This window comes from Condylostylus longicornis, unplaced genomic scaffold (genome assembly GCF_029603195.1).
Source record: "Condylostylus longicornis isolate FDR11 unplaced genomic scaffold, ASM2960319v2 ptg000005l, whole genome shotgun sequence".
Classification (NCBI taxonomy): Eukaryota; Metazoa; Arthropoda; class Insecta; order Diptera; family Dolichopodidae; genus Condylostylus; species Condylostylus longicornis.
The window spans coordinates 3,825,895-3,844,843 of NW_026577974.1; the positions used below are offsets into that span (position 1 = coordinate 3,825,895).

An 18,949-nucleotide genomic window follows, 5' to 3' on the forward strand; every position below is an offset into this window, starting at 1 on the left:
AATCGTATAAGTTTATAAAAATATATTTTTATAATAAGTTAATGAATATATGCAACATATGTATACATACATTATTATATTCTTTAATAAATCATAATTTTTAATATTAAAATTGTTATCTTTTGATTTCGTTTAATTTTATTGCCGTTGAAATGTGTAATTGTAAGGTCTTCATAATAACGATTTTGTTTTGAATAATTGCTAATTTATTAATAACAATGTATGATAACAAAATGAAATACTAAAAACAAATACGATGTTAAAATTTCGCCTTGTTGTAAGAACGACAACTCAAAAGAATTGAAATCGATTTTAGATTCCTTAATTTTAATGCCCTACTTCTTACCCTTTTATCTTCTTTTTCAAGAAAATTTTTTAGATAGTGAAATTTTATTAATAAAATGGGCTTAAAAACTTAATTCGAATGTATTTTTGTTTTAAAAATGTTTTTAAAAATTGTTCATTATATTTTTAATGAAATTCAATCATATTCAAATGAAAAAATCATGGTGGCTAACTAGAAATCAATGCTATATTTTGTTCTTAAAATAGAAATAAAACTACCATAATTAAAAAATATCTTAAATATTATTTTTAAATAATTCTCCCTAAATAAATAAAATACATACTGGTATATATCTACATATACATATATATACAAACATATAAGTATAACATTTAAAAAATAATACTATGACTTGATATAACTAAGGCTAAAATTATCACAATACTGTTTGTCAATGATAAATGAATTTGTTTTAAAGCTATACTTTTGTTTTGCTCATCTTCAATGATACTTCCATCAATTTCATTAACTTTTGGAATATAATCAAAACATGATGGGAAATTATTTGGGACTGGTGTCATTTGGTTATGATCACCTATTTTTAAAATGAGTGCCATACCAATTTCAGCATGAAATTCTATATGACAATGGAAAAGCCAATATCCAGGATTATTAGCTTGAAAACGTATTATAGTATAACCACCATCAGGTACTGTTACTGTATCTTTACATATAGCTTTACTTGTTTTCCTTTTTAATAAACCTTGTCGATCCATTTCTTTGATCTGTATAAGATAATGTAAAATATAACAACAAAAAAATAAATAGAATAATTGGAAATATTCAAAAATTGAATTATAATTTTTTTTTAGTGCTCACCTGTTCAATTGTAACATTTTTGCCAACTCGTTCTAATCCGACAACTTTAAAACCATAACCATGAAGATGGAATGGATGATTGGCATCATAAGCAATACCTTCATCTACTAAAATTATTTCAACGGTAGCATTAAGAGTCACTTGTAAGACATGATAGCATTCACAGAATTCTTGTCTGCAATCTATTCCTTTTTCAGAAAATGTTGTTTCATTGCAGAACATAGAGTCATTTAATTTATTTCTATCGGGCATTAATGTTAAAGACGGCATTTTTAAGCTTATATGGTTTAATTGTGGCGTAAATAAATTATTTTTTGTTGGATTAGACACATTACCAAATCCATAAAGATCTTTCTTATGAAAATGAGGATTATCTTTTGGATAAAAATCATAATAAACATAAAATTTGTAATCTGGTTCTTTATGGAGAATCCAATCGTCATCGGTGTGTTCATCTAAACAATCGATTTCGGCTAAAGTTAAGCTATTATTTTCTCCCGAGCCTTTATTTAAAGGGTTTAATTGAATACCATCTGGTGTATGATCATAAGATGGTTCTTCACCTTTTGGATCTGATTCTTCTGCACCTTCATATTTTAAAATAGCTACTTGAAAAGCTTTTGTGAATCTTTCATCACAATCCATTAAACCTTTGAATCTTATCCAATAATTACCAACTGGTTGGTTTGCAACAACAATAAAATCAAATCTTTCCCCAGCATATGACACTATTGATTTTACTTCAACAGCTTTAAAATCATACCCATCAGAATTGATTGCTATTAAAGTATGATTATCAATCGAAACTGCCATAGGACAGTTTAGATATTCTGCATTTATCAAGCGAAAGCGATAACTGAAACCCTCAACGACGGTAAAAGTTTCTAGTGGCGTCTCTGATTCTGAAGTAAGAATTGATCTTTTTTCACGTTTTACTAAAGGCTGTAATATAACTTCATGTAATTTCATATTACGTCCTGGGTTTGATTGAAATAACATAAAATCATCTTCGGGATTACGATTTTCAATTGAGTTATTTGAAATAGTAATCTCTGTAGTTGTCAAAGTTTCATAAATTTCCTTATCATCACCATTATAAACTTTAACTGCTTTTAGCTGCGGCTCCTTCGTACTTTTAATAGTTTCACCTTCTGTTTCGTTATTGTTTATTTGACTTATAATCGAGTCCTCTTTTGATAAAGCTGGGAAATATCTACCCTTTCCATTTACCAAAATATTTGGAGGTTTATTATCACCTACTGAATGATGATGAGATGCAAACATAGAAGCTCCAGTTACATGAGCCCAATCTTGAAGTGTAATTATATGTTCTAAAAAACAAAAATAAATTAAATTACACGATACTTTTTGAAAAGTCAGTTAACTATTGATTCTTACCGTCAAAATCATATAATTTACCATGAGGATCAAGAGCTTTTGGTTGCCTCACTATTAATGGTCCAAAAGTGCCATCCCCTCTTTGCATTCCAACATGAGAATGCCAAAAATGTGTTCCAATATTTTCTGCTTTAAAAACGTATCTATAATTACAAAAGAAAAATTAATATGTATAAGATAAATAAATAATATATCTATGAAATAATCCTATTTTACCTAAATGTTCCATGTGGAAGAATTGGGCATTGTGAAATATGTGGAACACCATCCATATATGGATTACTTTTTTGATGTAATCCATGCCAATGTATCGTTGTACTTTCACCTAACATTGAATTTTTCACATCTACAACAATTGTATCGTTTATACAAACTTCAATAGATGGTCCAGGCATCATACGATTTACTACGGTAATACTACGTCGAATTCCATCCGCGAAAATACAATGAGGTCTAAAGCAATCTGTTCTGTTATGTGGACAATCGAAACAAGCTTTACTTAAAGTTTCATACCATTCTATTTCGAATTCATAATGACAAACCCTATAAAAAAATTATAAAAAATTGTAAATTTATTCCGGTTTACAAATTATCACGTAAATTAATAATTATAATAAACATATGTAATTATACATGATTACACAAATTGTATTTACTTTGGCTCTGCTTCAACTTGGCATTCTCTATTGCATGGATGATTTTTATAATAGTTTTCATTAAAAATATTGTCTTCTACAATTGATTTTTTGATTTCACGGATTTGTTTTTTGCAATAAAGGCAACAATCTTCTTCATAAATTGCATATTTTGGACAATGTTCTGGAAATTTCGGACAAGATTTTTGATAAGCTGATATTAATGGTGTATTATTGTGTTCTTCACATTGAAGAATTGTACAATTATCATCACTTCTCCATGTCGAACCAATAGGATAAATTTTATTTTCATATTTACATTTTCTTTGAATACATTTACCACAACAAGTTCCCAGCTCTTCCATTAATTCGAAATCCTAAAATTAATTATTTTTTTTTGTAAATATGTATTATATTGTATTTAAAATATAAATTAAATTTTATTTTTTTTTATAAGTATGTAATTATATTATTAATATCAAATCCCCAATAATGTTAACTTACCTCTTCACAAATTGGACAAACTTCGTGAATACTTTTTTCAATAGGTCTTCCATCTTCATCTAAATCGCACATCATTTTAATACAAGGATCATTTGTACTCCATGTTTCACCCAAATTTTTTGTAACTCTCAATTCATTATAATTAATAATGCATCTTGCTTTTGAGACTGCAATTATAATAAAATTTTTAAAAAGATGTACATATACAGTATTATTTTATTATTAAATTAGTTTTAAAAAATAAAAGAATTTATTCAGCAATTTGGATTAAAATTTATAAATAAAGTTTTACATTTTAGTTTAAAGTTTAATTTAGCAAAAAATTTTTCATCCATTTGCCTTTTTATGTCATCTATATATGTAAGTGGAAATACCATTCATTTACTGTTAGTTAGTACTGTTATTTTTAGTATTATATTCCTAGGGGCACCTACTGTCTTAACAAATGCATTTAATTTAATTTTAACTAAACTTTTTTATGTCTAGTTTTTTTTTTCTTTAATAACAATTATAATTTTATTAAAATAATTCCTGAGTTTAAAATTTTAATTAACATAATGTGAATTTTTATTACATGTCGTATACACTAGTATGGTTTTATTTTATTACCACCGCTCTAACACTTTTTTAATTGAATTGCAGAAATTAAAAATTTGTTTTATATACCTAAATACCCAATAAATTAATATTCCTACTAGTTTTTCGAGTAGATTTAAAAAAAACTCATTGAAAATGCATGAATACATATACTTATGTATGTTTGTATAGTTATACAGGTATTTTACTTTTTATAATAATTTTCATAAGTGCCTCTACCTACCTCAATTAAACGCATCGTGATATGATTATGTTAAATTGCTGATATTTAGTAAATTATAGTCTAGGTAGTATTTAACAGATTTAAAACGCACACTTTATAAAAACATAAAAATAAAATTATATGCATATATGTAAGTATGTACATACTATCTAAGTACGTGCTTTAATAATTTTAATTTATAATTTAGATCTGATGAGATATGGTTTTGTACATAATGCGTTTATATACCCGGACGAACGTAAATATGTTCGAATGTTTTTTTTATGTTTAATTTATTTAATTAAAATTTTGTGTAAAAAATTTTAGCATTTTAAAGTTATTTTTTCAAAATTATATCACCGGTTGAGATTTAAAGTGAAATTAAAATTAAATATGGTAAGTACAGTATCCTTGACCACTTTTTTAATTGTTTGTTTATAAAATAAAAATGATTTATGTATGTGTTTATAGAGTTGGTTGAAGAAAAATAAAACCACCAAACCCAACCGTATATGTATGAAATAAGGAAGATTTTTTTATTATTTTATAACAAAATTTATGTAATTTTTTAACAATGAAGAATTCAGACTACAATTTGAGAAAAACGAATGGTTCAAATGATACTGCAATTTCAGGGCAAATTTATTTTGACATAATAAATGCAAATATAGCGAATAATTTTTTAGCTATATTTATAAATATTTTCAAAGGTCAGAGGCAAAAGATTTTTATTTTAACATTATTTCGGATATTGAAAGCTTTCCTTTTAAAGAGTTCTTAAACAACAATTGTACATACATATGTGGGTGCTATATACAAACATATACATATGTATGTATGAATATGTATTTATACAGGGTGCTTCGCATAAGGCTGCAAATCATTTCAGAGTATTTTTTGATCAATTTTCAGCAAAAGTCGTAAAGGGGAAGGGAGGGGCATACTCGTTTCCAAGCTACAACCTGTTGAATAAAAACCGGACCCAGATTTTGCCTTCATATAAATAAACGTAAATATCTTCGGAACATAGACCATTAAACACTTGTTTTAAAGATTATTAATAGATTTTTATTTTTGTTTTTAAAATTAATTATATCTGACCTTTAGTCTTCGAGAAAAAGTTACCAGAAATGCAAATATTGATTTTTTTTTAAAGTTTAAGAAAAAAAAAAACACGATAAATTTTTGTTATTATTTTTTTTCGCCACATTTCAATGAGAGGTAAGTTTTCCTCATACAATATTTACTTCAGCCTCTCATACACAGTTTTGCTTACTTTAACCTTATGTGACTCACGCTGTTAAGCTACAAAATTTTAATTTTTTTATTACTTATAATTAATATCAAATTAATTTTTACATTAAGAAATGATCTCTCATTAATTGAATTGTACAAGATGTTAAAATCACTTATTTACATACATACATATACACACATATGCACACAGGTATAAGATATTCAAAAATCTAGTTGCTATCTACGTACATACATACATACATGTATTTCCATTAATTCAATTCATAAGTACATATGTATGTATGTCTAAATCTATTTTCTTTATTGATGAAGAGGAAAAAAACAGCATATCACATTTATTATATCTAAATTAATTTAACATCCTATTAAATCATCAATTTATTTGATTTTTAAATTACATATTTACTATTCCACATACATATATGTATATGTGTATGTAGACAGATGACAGCAAATTTGTTTTAATTGACACCTGTCTGTCATTCTGAATGATAGAAATTAAATTCTTACATTCCACAAAAAAAGATAATTTCTAAAGAAATTGGAAACAAGAACAAAAAAAATTTATATCCGCTTGGAATTCAATAACTGATGCATCCGTTTTAATTTAAATAAATTATTATTAAGGATGCAATTATAGTGATCTAAGAATATTTTGAAATGAAGAGAAAATTTAGGAAAATGGAGCTCAAATTCAAAATTCAAATGATCTACATATATACAAATATATACATATATACATATGTATATATACAATGTATGTTATGTAGTCCTCAAAACTGAAAATAGAGAATTTGCAAGAACTTAAAGAAGTATCCTATTCTGGTCGTATTTTATAATATATTATCCTACATGCCAACTGGATTTGCGAATTGATTCAAAACAACTTACATACATACTTATAGTCAAAAATATGGAAAATTAAGGAACAATTTACAGTCCGTTAAGAGGAGCAAGGATAAGTCTAAACTGGATATAGTTATTGGATTCGTTGTACCTACACATAAATAGTTGCGCTAAACATTTCAAAGCAATAAGTATTTACATATACTGGTCTTCGAGCAAACATGCTCGAAATTATTAAAGCATTTTATAAAAATTCTTGTACCCTGGAGAACATCAAGTTTCTATTTTAAAATACATATGTACATATGTAAGTATGGTTATACATATATGTATACATATAACTATTCTAAATCTTTAACCACTTTCGTATGTACATTATTAACGATGACTTGCTTTGTTTTCGCTTTTAATTTAATCGTGACTAGTCAAATTACGAAAAAAAAAAAGAAATTATTTTATCACAAAATTTTTCAACGAATTTTTAAAATCAGACCACTAGAGTCTTAACAACTATTGTACAGCATTATCAAATTAATTACTTTTCGCTACTGCCATAAATTATTGGCTATAAATAAATTTTAAATTAAATTGATTTTTATTTATTTGAGTTATAATACGCATATTATCTAATCGGATTTTAAACACTTTAAAGCTTAATTATAATGAAATTTTTAATTATAAAACTCAATTTACCGCTTATCTACACTTATGGTGCATGATGCCACCTTCAAGTTCCAAGTACAGTTAAGTAATTGTACTCAGATTAATTTTATTTTAAATATGATTTTCTGATATTATCAGATTTTTGTTTTTTATGAAAATGAAGAAATGTGGTTTTTAGTTTAGAATCAAAAAGTGATTCGTTGTTCTAAAGTTATTAATACTGTATGTGTAATAGAGGTTTAAAAAAAGACAAAGAAGAATGGTGTCAAAATTTCTGAACTATTAAGGGATAGTTGTAAAGTAAACTCTTAAAAATACAAAGGGAATGAATGTGTAAATAAGAATAGAACCACTTTAATTAGAAAAAGATGCACATTAAATAGGTTTCAAAAATGATCTACTCTGCAGTTTAAACTATTTCAGATTTTTGTGCAATATTATTTCAAGTAATTCTTTTTAATAGTTTACTGGATTAGAAATTTGTACAACCAGGGTAACAGTGCACTGGGGTTACTTATAAGGGTCTATTGTGTTGCCCACTGATTTCAGGACATACCCATACCACTCGAAGAATGGTGGTTCTTCATGTGTATGGGGCCCGCGCAAGCGCTTGAGGAATTTTAATTCTTCAAGTGTATGGGGTTAATTATTGAGATGACTTTTTTTATAATTTAGAATTTAAATTTGTGTACAGGGATATAAAATAATTAACTTTTAGCAAAGGTATATGGAAAGTCATTGCATTGTTTGCAAGAAAAAAGCTTTTTAATTTAGTTTTCCGTTTCAAAATAAGAGATTGCTATTAAACCGATTTTTCTATATAAAAATTCAAATTGTACTTTTACTTAACTCTCTTACTTTAAGTATATTTAATTTCATTATTATTAAAACCACTATTTCATTAAGATTTTAACTTCTACTAAAATCTCCAATAAAGATTCACGATAATTAAATTCTAGTAGATTAATTTTCATTCTAGAAAATGAAAGTAAAAGTGAAAAAAAATAGTAAAAAGCTTAGAGACAGACTTAAGTGAATAGATATCTTTTAAACAGACTATAAAACAATTATCTACATAAAACACGTGATGTTGTGCGTCTTACCAGGTGTTTAATTGAATAATCGTTAAGTGCTAAATATGGTGAGAATATTTTATGAACTATACTATTATAAAAACACAATTAATCTGATAAAAATAATTAACTTTTATTGCTATTATTTAGAACTTATATGGTTTAAAAGCTTTTTTTTTAAATTATAGACTTTTTGTAATGAGCTATAATAGCATCTAGTATTCAAAATGAATGAATGAATTAAAATAAAACATTGAATATTATTTATACAAATGATTTATATCCGGAGATAAACGAGTTATCGACAGAATTTTTACAATCGTTGAAATGTTATTATGTTTTGTAATATGTACAATAGTAAGTGGATTGGAGGTGATGTTTGTTATTTTTTTTTTCATATTTTAATTTTATTTAAACTTTTAAGTGAGCAGAAATAATGAATAATAAAAAATTAAAATAATTAAGATGATTAGATGGTGGTTAATATAAAATTATTACAAGAAAAGTTGTAGCTGTGAAAATTGAATTGAGTTTTATCAATAATAATAATTCGAGATTACTTATAGGCATACTGTTATTGTTACTTTCAATCGTTATTATTTTAATTTATGTAGGCAGCTACTATTTCAAGCTCTGAATAATTGTTTTAATTTTCAACTTACATTATGATGACAGATTCTTTTATGTAATTAGTTTTACTAGTCAATTAGAAATTTCAATTATTTTATACAGAGGATCTCTAATAGAAAATTTTGAGTATATTGGCAAATGAAACGATTATTAGCGACAAATTTACCTCTTAAAGTTGTGCTAGTGTTTCACTAAAACACTAGCAACTAATGGTCAATGTTAAGACATTTGAATTTTGATATAATGTCAAAAATTCTTATTTGCTATAATCCATTTACAATAAACTTGAATTTTATTGTATTGCAACAATAAAACATTTAAATTTTCACAATTTAATACTTAAATATTAAAAATAAAAAAAAATATAAAACAATTTTTTGTTTTTTACGTAATAGCAAGTAATTAACTCATTTTTAATGACTTATTAGATTTAGATTTAAATTTAAAATTTTATGACTTGTAATATCAAATTAATTAATAAAAAAAAATTAATTTGAACACTATTAAAATTGATTAATTGAATTGCAATATATCTAAAATTTATACTAAGTATGTGCAAGCTGTATGACTAAGTAAATTTAAAAGAGTAACATATGTATATATATATATGAAAAGCTTGTGCTATTACAAAGTATAGCATATAGACCATTATTATATATCTATAATATTTCTAATTTAAAAAATAGTCATAATGTAATCCTACACTTTATCAACACTATAACAATTTTAAATTAAATTTACTTTTATGTATATTAAAAAAGATCCGGGTCTTATGAAAATTTTTATATTTTGAAAATTTGATTTATGTGCATATCTATGTATATATTTTTTGTTTAATTTCTATTTAATTTTACTTTGATACTCACCTTCTCTTAAAGAAGAACCAGCAGCAAATGGTATAATAAACACAAAAAGGATATATTTATTAATGTTTCTCTTCATTTTTAGTAAATTTTTATATAAATGTATGTAGATTTCATAAATTTTTTTTTTGTACTTTCCAAAGGGGCTCTGTAAAGAGAAAAAAAAAATTATATAAAAATATTTTTGAAGTAAAAGTAGAGTGTAGATTCAAAATTTTAGTTTAAGTCAATGACCTTTATGTATTCAATTAGCTTCTAATTATTAAACAATTATTAGTTAAATAAAATTCCTTTAGATTTAGTTTCTTTAAAAATTGAAGAGATTCAGGTGAATTTTTTTTTACTTATACAAGTATTTTTCAGGTTTTATTTACCAAACAAAAAAAAACAAAGGAAACGAAAAAAATTAAGAATTACCGAAAATTCAAATGTACATTCATGTATACATTTGTATGCAAAAATAATTACTTTTGAGCTTTATGCAGAATTTTGGACTTGTTTTTTGGTAACAATTATAATAAACATTAACCTTGATTATAAAATAAAGGTTGGATGCACATTAAATAAGTTTTTTTTTATATTTTTTTTTTCATTTTCTAAAATTATTATTTTGATATTATAATTGAAATATGTACATATATTTTATCATGTAAACTGGTATATATTTATAAATTTGTGGATTGACTTCAAAATCCAGAAAAAAAATATAATAAATTCCGGTTTCAAACAGTGATTATTATTAAAATTATACAAAAATTTTGTACATTCAAGTACACTCAAAAAATTTTTAATAACATTACAATATAAGAATTATTATTTTTCCATTATTCCGCTCACCTCACAGGATATTAAACTAAAACAAAAATTATATATTATCGTACCAAAGTTTTGGTATGTATAGGTACTTATTTTATATTCCAGTAGGCTAAATTGGTACATACATATATAGAATTTTAGAGTTAGTTAAAGTTTATTATAAAATGGGAAAAATAATTGTATTATTTCATTTTTTAAACTAAAGTTTGCATAATTGTGAGGAAAATTTTTACTTGTTATCTGACGTTGTTTGGTACCATGCCCTATTTAATGTTACTATATGCTACAAAATATATATTTAAAATGAAATCTTTATTGAGACAATTGAATTTTTCAAATAATTATTAATTTCTTATTTTATAGGACATTATGGATTATATTATTAAAATTACATATTAAAATTTCATAATAATATGAAAATATTATAATATTATGATAATAAAAAATGTACATCACGTATACATACGAAAAAAATTGGAGTAAAACAAGTTTTAATGAATATTGTTTCATTATCATTGTTATATTGGAAAGCAAAAATTTTATTGAAATATGTTTAAGAATTAAATTTATCATTTACTTAAAGTACTTAAAGTATTTTGAATTTATTTTGCAAAATTTTCAATATTACAATAGTCTAGATTAAAAAATTAAAATAAATTATGATTTGAACGTACAATATAATTAAAAATTTAAATATTCTTAAATTTTAAAAGCAATTTTATTTATTTTTTTAAATAATCATTCATTATAAATTAAAATAAAACTTGAAGTTAATATTATTAAAAAAAAATAATAATAATGAACAATTATTATTGTTGCTTGTTACTGAAAAAAAACAAAAAATTAATTTTAACAAAACTTTATTGTTGCTGGTGTAAACTCGACCCTAAATTATAGCTGTTCCTGCTATATGTATTATTGTTGCGTTATATGAGAGCATTAATCTTCATCAATGCAAATATTTTAGAACAGGGCTTTTTTATAGTAATGTCACGCATTAATATTATTACTATTATTGTTGTTATTACGTTTGTATAAAATGTGATTGTATTAATAATTATTAATTAATAATATATATTTAATTATAAAAATATGTGTGTAATAAAACTAGCTATATAAATAAAAAATTAATTTTACTATAGGAAGAAGGTATTTGTAAAGAAGATAATAATGTATGACATAGCTATCTATGTAATTATTATGTAATTTATTTGTAACTCTTCTTGAATTTATATATTTATGTGTACAAATTTATTGATATGTAATTAAAGAATTCTTTTTTTTGTTGTTTGATAGCTTGAATAGCTTTTAATTGAAAATTTTTACATGAAATTTGTCCTTCATTTTGAAGAAGTAGCTATTTGATGGAGTGTAATCATTTTAATACTTAACTTTTTTTTTATCAAGTCATTCTTTAAGAATTATTATTATTGAAAAAAAAATATAAGACTTAATTACATTTTAACTTCCTATATTATATTTTCTAATGTTTTTCGATTAAATAATTGAGTATCTGAAGTATTCATCCAAATATTTGAAAAAAAAATTCGTAAAAACATAAAAACATGTTGTACACATAAGTGAAAAAATATGAGAAAATTAAAAATTTTAGTAATGATTTGCATATCATAAAATTATAATTTTAATAAATTAAATATGCAAATCATTAAATTTTTGAATAGAAGCATAATAATTCTTAATAAATGAACTTTGTATGCAATTGTTATTGTCCTCAAAATTTGATATTCTTAAAATTACAAAATGTTTAAAGAATCATACATAGGTATCTTTTCATTTATCACCCTGTTTAGGGAATATTGACGGTATTAGGAATTCTAGTGTAGTGAAATAATAGTATAAACATAATAAAATAAGTAATTTTCAATATTGTCCAATTAATAATTTAATTTAAATTCTTTATTAATTCTAATTTGTTAACATTATGATCATGTATATAGGTGTACCTATGCTACACACAGACATTTTTTTTGTAATTTGAGCAGAAATTCCAGAAAAATTGTGTTCCAGACAGACATTTTTTCATATTTTTATGAATTTTTAAATAAATTACGTTTCAGATTTTTAAAAAAAAAGAAAAACCATATTTTATTCCAGAACCTTTTATTACAGAAATTGCATCTGTTATAACAAATTTCATTAAAGTTATTAATAAAATGCTATCATTATTTTGACGTATAAAAAAAACTTAATTTTTCAATATTTATATAAAACAGCAGTTTTATTATTTCAAAAATAAAATGTAGGGTAACTTTAAAACTAATTAGATTTCGAGGGTACGTTATATTTCAATTTTTTATTGAGATTTTAGGATCATCATTTACGTCGCTCGTATATAACAGAAGTATTTACGTAAATTGAGATTTGCCACAGAGAGCAATATCGTATAATAAAGAAACAGTTGTGATATTTAAAAATTTTGAGTAATTACAATTGTTTTTACTAAATAATTTTTTTTTTATTTAATTTTTGAAATAAATTTTCTACCTTTAATGAATTAAATTGATGGTCATTTAAAAAATAGTATTCGAGTATATATTTTTTAAAATGAAGTAAAGCGGAAGAGTAGTGGCATCGCATATAAACTGTTTAAAAATATTCCAGGGGTAACAAACCATTTTAATTTAATAGTATTTAATTATTTAGGTATTTTATATTTTAAACATGTTTTACTATTATAATTAAACAATTAAGAAAAAATTTGTTATAATATGGGAAAACCATTAAGTTTGAGTTCAATAAATTTAACAATAAGCTTCAACTCATTCAATCAGAGTCAACTCATTGCTTGTATTTGCTTTGAAATATCATATATAGTATCATATATAATATCACATTTTATACATACTTATGTATAATATTAACTTTGAATATCTCAATCTTGTGCATAGAATATGATTATTTCTGATTTTTTTATCATGAATGGTTAGAGCTTAAGAAAAATTTTGGTTTTGGTATTTTTATTATTTCGAAATAAAAATGGGTTTTTTTTACATTATTAAAATATATTATATTATAAAGAATTTATAATTCAAAATTATATGAAATTTTGTTATACCAAATATTGGAAATAAATTTAGTATTACGGTTGTAATAAAAATTTCCCGAATAATTTTTAAGCTTGCGTTCATTCAACCATTACCATTTATGTATAGCTATAATTGAAGAATTATGGGAAGTTATATCATTTATTCTAAAGCAAATATTCCAATATATTGAGTCACATTAGATTTTATTGCTTTCAATTATATAGAATTTGGAATAAGAATATTTAATTATAAGAGCTAAAATTACTATCTGAAATTTATATTAAAAATTCTGTATTTCATAAAAATTTCTGATATTTTAGAGTAAAATTTGAATAAAAAATTTTGAATTTCAACATTATGCGTAATCCTAATTTTGAAAAATGATAAATTTATTTGTATATGCATGTATACTTTGTGTAAAATTCTGATAATTATTTTGAAATTCAAATGACAATTAGTAGATTACATTAAAAAAGATAACCTTCTTACATATATGTGTGCTAATACAAATTATAGATAAAATTTGATAAGACTAATTTGCGAACTTTAACCCATATAAAATATTTAATTATATATTGTTTTTTATTTTAGATAAAAATGAAAATCTCAATGGGAGCGACTCATAAAATTTTGGCAAAATAAAGTAAAATTTCTGGATAAATAGATAATTTTAAAATTTTAAAAAGCTCTTTTATATAACTACTTGTATTTGCAACTTTTTATGTAATTATATCTACATAGATATACATATATAAAAAGTAATCCATATTTTTAAGATAAGAAACTATAGCTAATATTAGACTAACAGATAATATTAAATTAATAATAAAATATGTAATATAATAATAAACTTATATAAGAATATTAAAATTAAAATGTAAATATGAATTGCTTTTAATATTAGCAATGCTTATCGCGAAAATCTCAATAAAATAAATATGTAAATAATGTAAACAATGTCGCGCGAACATGTGAACCACATCATTTTTTAAAATATTTTAAAATTTACAATGTTCGGATAAATATAGTTTTATTTATGCTTGTAATTAAAAAACGATCTTACATTCTAATATATTATAACTTACCTACCATTTGTAATTTGCAATAATCCCGAGTAATATCTTTTCATAGGTCTATTGTGCTTATATCTAATAATTTTTTAAGTAAATTATTTTCTAAATAATTATATTGTTCTTTTGATAAGATATTTTGCATATGCAATTTTATTTAATTTAATAACCGACCATGACCCAAAATTTTTTATATATATCGTGTATGAAATTGTGTACGTGAATATATATATGTGTACATATTAGCAAATAATACCCGACCGATATAACCCGACTTAAAATAAATAAATTTTTAATGAGCAAGATTAAAATTTCTATTTACTAATATAAAGTCTAATTTTTGCGTCAGTTCTGTTAATACAACAACTTAATTTGTAATGTTTATTAAAATTAAAGTTTTGATAATATTCTTATATGCTGAAAAGAAATGGTTACCATTTAAAATAATATCAAATTATGTTTAATAATTATGAATGTGAGATTTAAATTCCGTTCTTATACAATTATAACTTATTTAAAATGAATAAAAGAAGAGCTCACGTTGTAAAATAAAAGTAAATATTTACATCAATATCAAATTTTTATAGTAACATTATAATATATAAACATATAAAAAGAGATCAAGAATATTTTTAGCACACGTTGTTTTAACAAGGTTTTATAGTCATACGTACATTAGTTGTGTGTCTCTTAAGATTGTATAACATTCTGCAGGCAACATTCCAATCACAGAATCCTTCGAGCTGTAATAGCCTATATAAATGAATAGTTGTAAAAAGTATTTACATATAAATACATTTTTCCTGATAGATGGCTTTAAAATTAATAAAATTTGTATTATTGGGAATAACAGGATTTCAAATTCAAAACAGGGCTTTATTTCGACAGCGTAGTTTAGACTTTAGAGTATTACACACCTTTAAAAGGAACTCAGTCATTAATAAATCTTAGACGAAATAGTATATATGTATTTAAATCTTAAAAGATAAGACTTTATTATCAAACTTGTATTTTTTTTTATTGTGTATGCACTGTAATATTCATAACTTAGTTATTAATTTCAAGTTTATTATTTCTCTAAGCTAGTTAATTATAAATATTTAAATAAAAATGCACGACAATAGTGAATGAAATAAAAAAAAATTTTACTTTAGCACAATTTTTAGTACTATACACGTCATTGGTATGTGTAACCTATGCGGATTTTGTACTCATAGTTTAAATATACAAGAAAAATATAATAAAAATAAAAATTAAAATTTTATTAGCACATTTAATAAAACTGGAAATATATTATGTATATTTATATTTGACTTGTGAAATTGGGGAAAAGTTTTTTTTTTAAATTTAAATAAAATTTTTTATATTTATATAAGATTTTTTAAATGCAACTTAAACTTAATTAAAATTTTCCTTCCAAAACGCATTTTAAAGCTTAATTTGTTGCTAAATAGAAGATTACCAAATAAAGCTATTTAAGAAAATCAAACTGGTTCTTAAAAGTTATTTTTGCAATTTTTAAGAAAATTAAAGAAAAACAACTTTAATTTTTTATTTTTTAATATTTTGTGTATTAAATGAGGAAAGTACATAAATTGATTGCAATAATGATTTGGTTTTAAATTTTTTTAATAATTTAAAAAAAAATATTTACAGTCGGACCTTCATAACACCAATGATCATTTTACAGCAAAATTAGTTCGTGTTATAGAATGAATTAGAGTTTAGGGTAGTAAAATAAAAATAAATATAATGCAAAATGCAGTAAAGCACTTCGTGTTATAGAATATTTCGTCTTACGCGAGTTTATATTATGAGGGTTTGACTGTTGTATATTAATTGTTTTACATAATATATAACAAAGTAAGAAAGTTCTGCATTTGCAAAATTAAAATATATTAAAATGAAAACAAAAATTCTTAAAACTGTTATATAAAAGAATTTATTCAGTGTATATACCACATGTCTTTCTTGAGAAAAATTTCAAACGCGCTCAGCTTGTAATTATAATTTTAAATCGGTTTTAAAAAAATTTCAATTAAATTTTATTAAAATTCTCCATACAAAATCGTTTTTCTTTTATTCTTTCAGTACTCTAATGAATTTGTCATCATCATAATGAAATTAAGTTTTCTTTTTCTTTAATGTTTCAAATTAACCATAGGGTTTCGGTTAATTATTATTGTAATACAGGTATAATTAACACGTATATAAACCAATGCATACTTATAATAAATTCTATATTTGTATTTTATTGTGATTGCGAAGTTATTATTTTTTGTTTTTGGCTATTAAAGTGCGAAAGTTCAAGATCAGTTAATGAACTTTTTAAAATTATATTTTTTTTTGTTAATTTTTACCATCTTAACAGATTGAAAGGATTTGTTAAGAACAATAAAACTAAGAAACAAATTAAAAGTGTTATATTTTGTGTTTAGATTTTCAAAGATAAATATTATGTCTGTTGATCGTACATTGGTCAGAGCTGGTTGAGGCTGGCACTATATGACATTCAAAATATATAATACATTTAAAAATTTTTTGCTGAAATTAAAACTTAGTGCAATGCACACGTTGTAGCTCAAACAAATTTTAAATATTTACTAATCCAATATTTATATTTAATATAGCAATTTGTTTATTGTAGTATTTTGAATATACTGAACACCTTACTAACGAAAAACAATTTTATATTTGTACATATTAATTATTATTTATTCAGAATTGTTATTTTTCTCCCAATATTTATATATTAAAATATTCTAATTAATTTAAAAAATTTTGTTTAAATTATTTTTTAAATAAATAATTATACATAAGTTCTTTGAAAAACAATAGTAAATTTGAATAATTGTTGATAATATTTAATTATTATTATTTCTGTACATTTTAAAAATGAATTTTATATTTTAATATAGCCTACAATTATAGTTCATATTTAGAAAGTATTTTTATTTTTGTGATATAGTTATAGAATCTAATTGTTATTAAACATTTTTTTTAGGTAAATACACGCGTACATTTGTAAATTGTATAAAATGGTCCTGTAAATTTAGATATTAAAAATTAATATTAGAAATTCTTTAATTTTGTATAACAATTTCCAACACTTTGAAAACAAAATTATGATTAATGTACTATGTATATCAAAATTATATAGCCTGAAAATTATTCATGGTTAATTTTTAAAATTTAATTTAATTTTGAATCTAATTTTTAATTATAATTTAATTGTGTTTATTTAGAATAGTCAATATAACAATCATCAGAATGAGAGATAGAAGGCAATAATTGAAAAAACAATCCTTTTCCTAACAGTATTTTCATAATTATTACTATATTTAATAATTACCTAATAAATGATCTTTCCTGTTATACTGATTTTCTATATTGTATAAGTTCTACGATATTTAAAAATTTCTTTAAAATTAAAAACTAAGTATGTTAGCCTTATTTGAGTGCTAAATTTAAAAAAAAAAACACTAAGTATAATCAATTGAATTTCTTTATAGTAAAAAAATCATACTTAAATTAAAATTAAACAAATAATTGAAATCACAATATTACATAAAATTTTTAATCAACTAACCTTAATTTGTTTTTTGTAATTATAATAATTACACAATTTTCTTGTATGTTTTTGGAATATTTAAATACAGCAAATCACTTCAACCAAAAATGAAGTTGCCTCTAAATATATTCAATTTTTTTTGTCAAATTTTTTACAATTATCACAATATTTTCAATTCTTAAACCCAAAAATAATTTAAAATTTTATAATTTATGTGTATACGAAGAAATATTTCACATTTTTAATATTCAAAAAAATTGAAAAAATTATTTATGGTACACGTTTCTTTAATATTAATTTATTTTTACACTATTTGATATAGATTCTTAAAATATTTTATTAATAACTATTTATTTAAAACAATTAAAAAATTCTTTCAATTATTATTTAAAACAAAAGTGCCAGCTAATTAGCAAAATAGTTATTTTTTATTTATTAATTTCTAATTTCACTAATTATTATCTAAGAATTCTTTGTTTTGTACACATATAAAAATTCTTTTATATCCTTTTAATAGTTCCAATTGTACAAATATTTGTTTTTATTAAAAATTTAATTATTAAATAGTAATTTTTTTTTCATAAACAATTTCATATATGCAAATTTTTTTTC

At 22.7% G+C, this 18,949-nt stretch overlaps 1 protein-coding gene across 1 annotated transcript; it reads right to left on the bottom strand.

Annotated features, from left to right (window-relative positions):
• Positions 1 to 580: 580 nt before the first annotated feature.
• Positions 581 to 18,465, bottom strand: LOC129614808 (uncharacterized). Its single transcript, XM_055529702.1, has 8 exons — positions 18,356 to 18,465; positions 9,837 to 9,981; positions 3,703 to 3,869; positions 3,220 to 3,575; positions 2,780 to 3,106; positions 2,564 to 2,706; positions 1,166 to 2,496; positions 581 to 1,071 (listed from the first exon to the last, which is right to left on the bottom strand). Exons 2-8 carry the CDS (start codon positions 9,910 to 9,912, stop codon positions 679 to 681), a joined length of 2,793 nt encoding a protein of 930 aa, XP_055385677.1. The 5' UTR covers positions 9,913 to 9,981; positions 18,356 to 18,465; the 3' UTR covers positions 581 to 678.
• Positions 18,466 to 18,949: the final 484 nt, after the last annotated feature.

Bases quoted from the DNA above. Each gene is read 5' to 3' on its own strand.
- LOC129614808 (XM_055529702.1), bottom strand. From the start codon at position 9,912: ATGAAGAGAAACATTAATAAATATATCCTTTTTGTGTTTATTATACCA. The intron at 3,107-3,219 runs GTAAATACAATT...ATTTTTTTATAG, and splicing joins CAAGTTGAAGCAGAGCCAAA to GGTTTGTCATTATGAATTCG. The intron at 1,072-1,165 runs GTGAGCACTAAA...TATCTTATACAG, and splicing joins AAAATGTTACAATTGAACAG to ATCAAAGAAATGGATCGACA.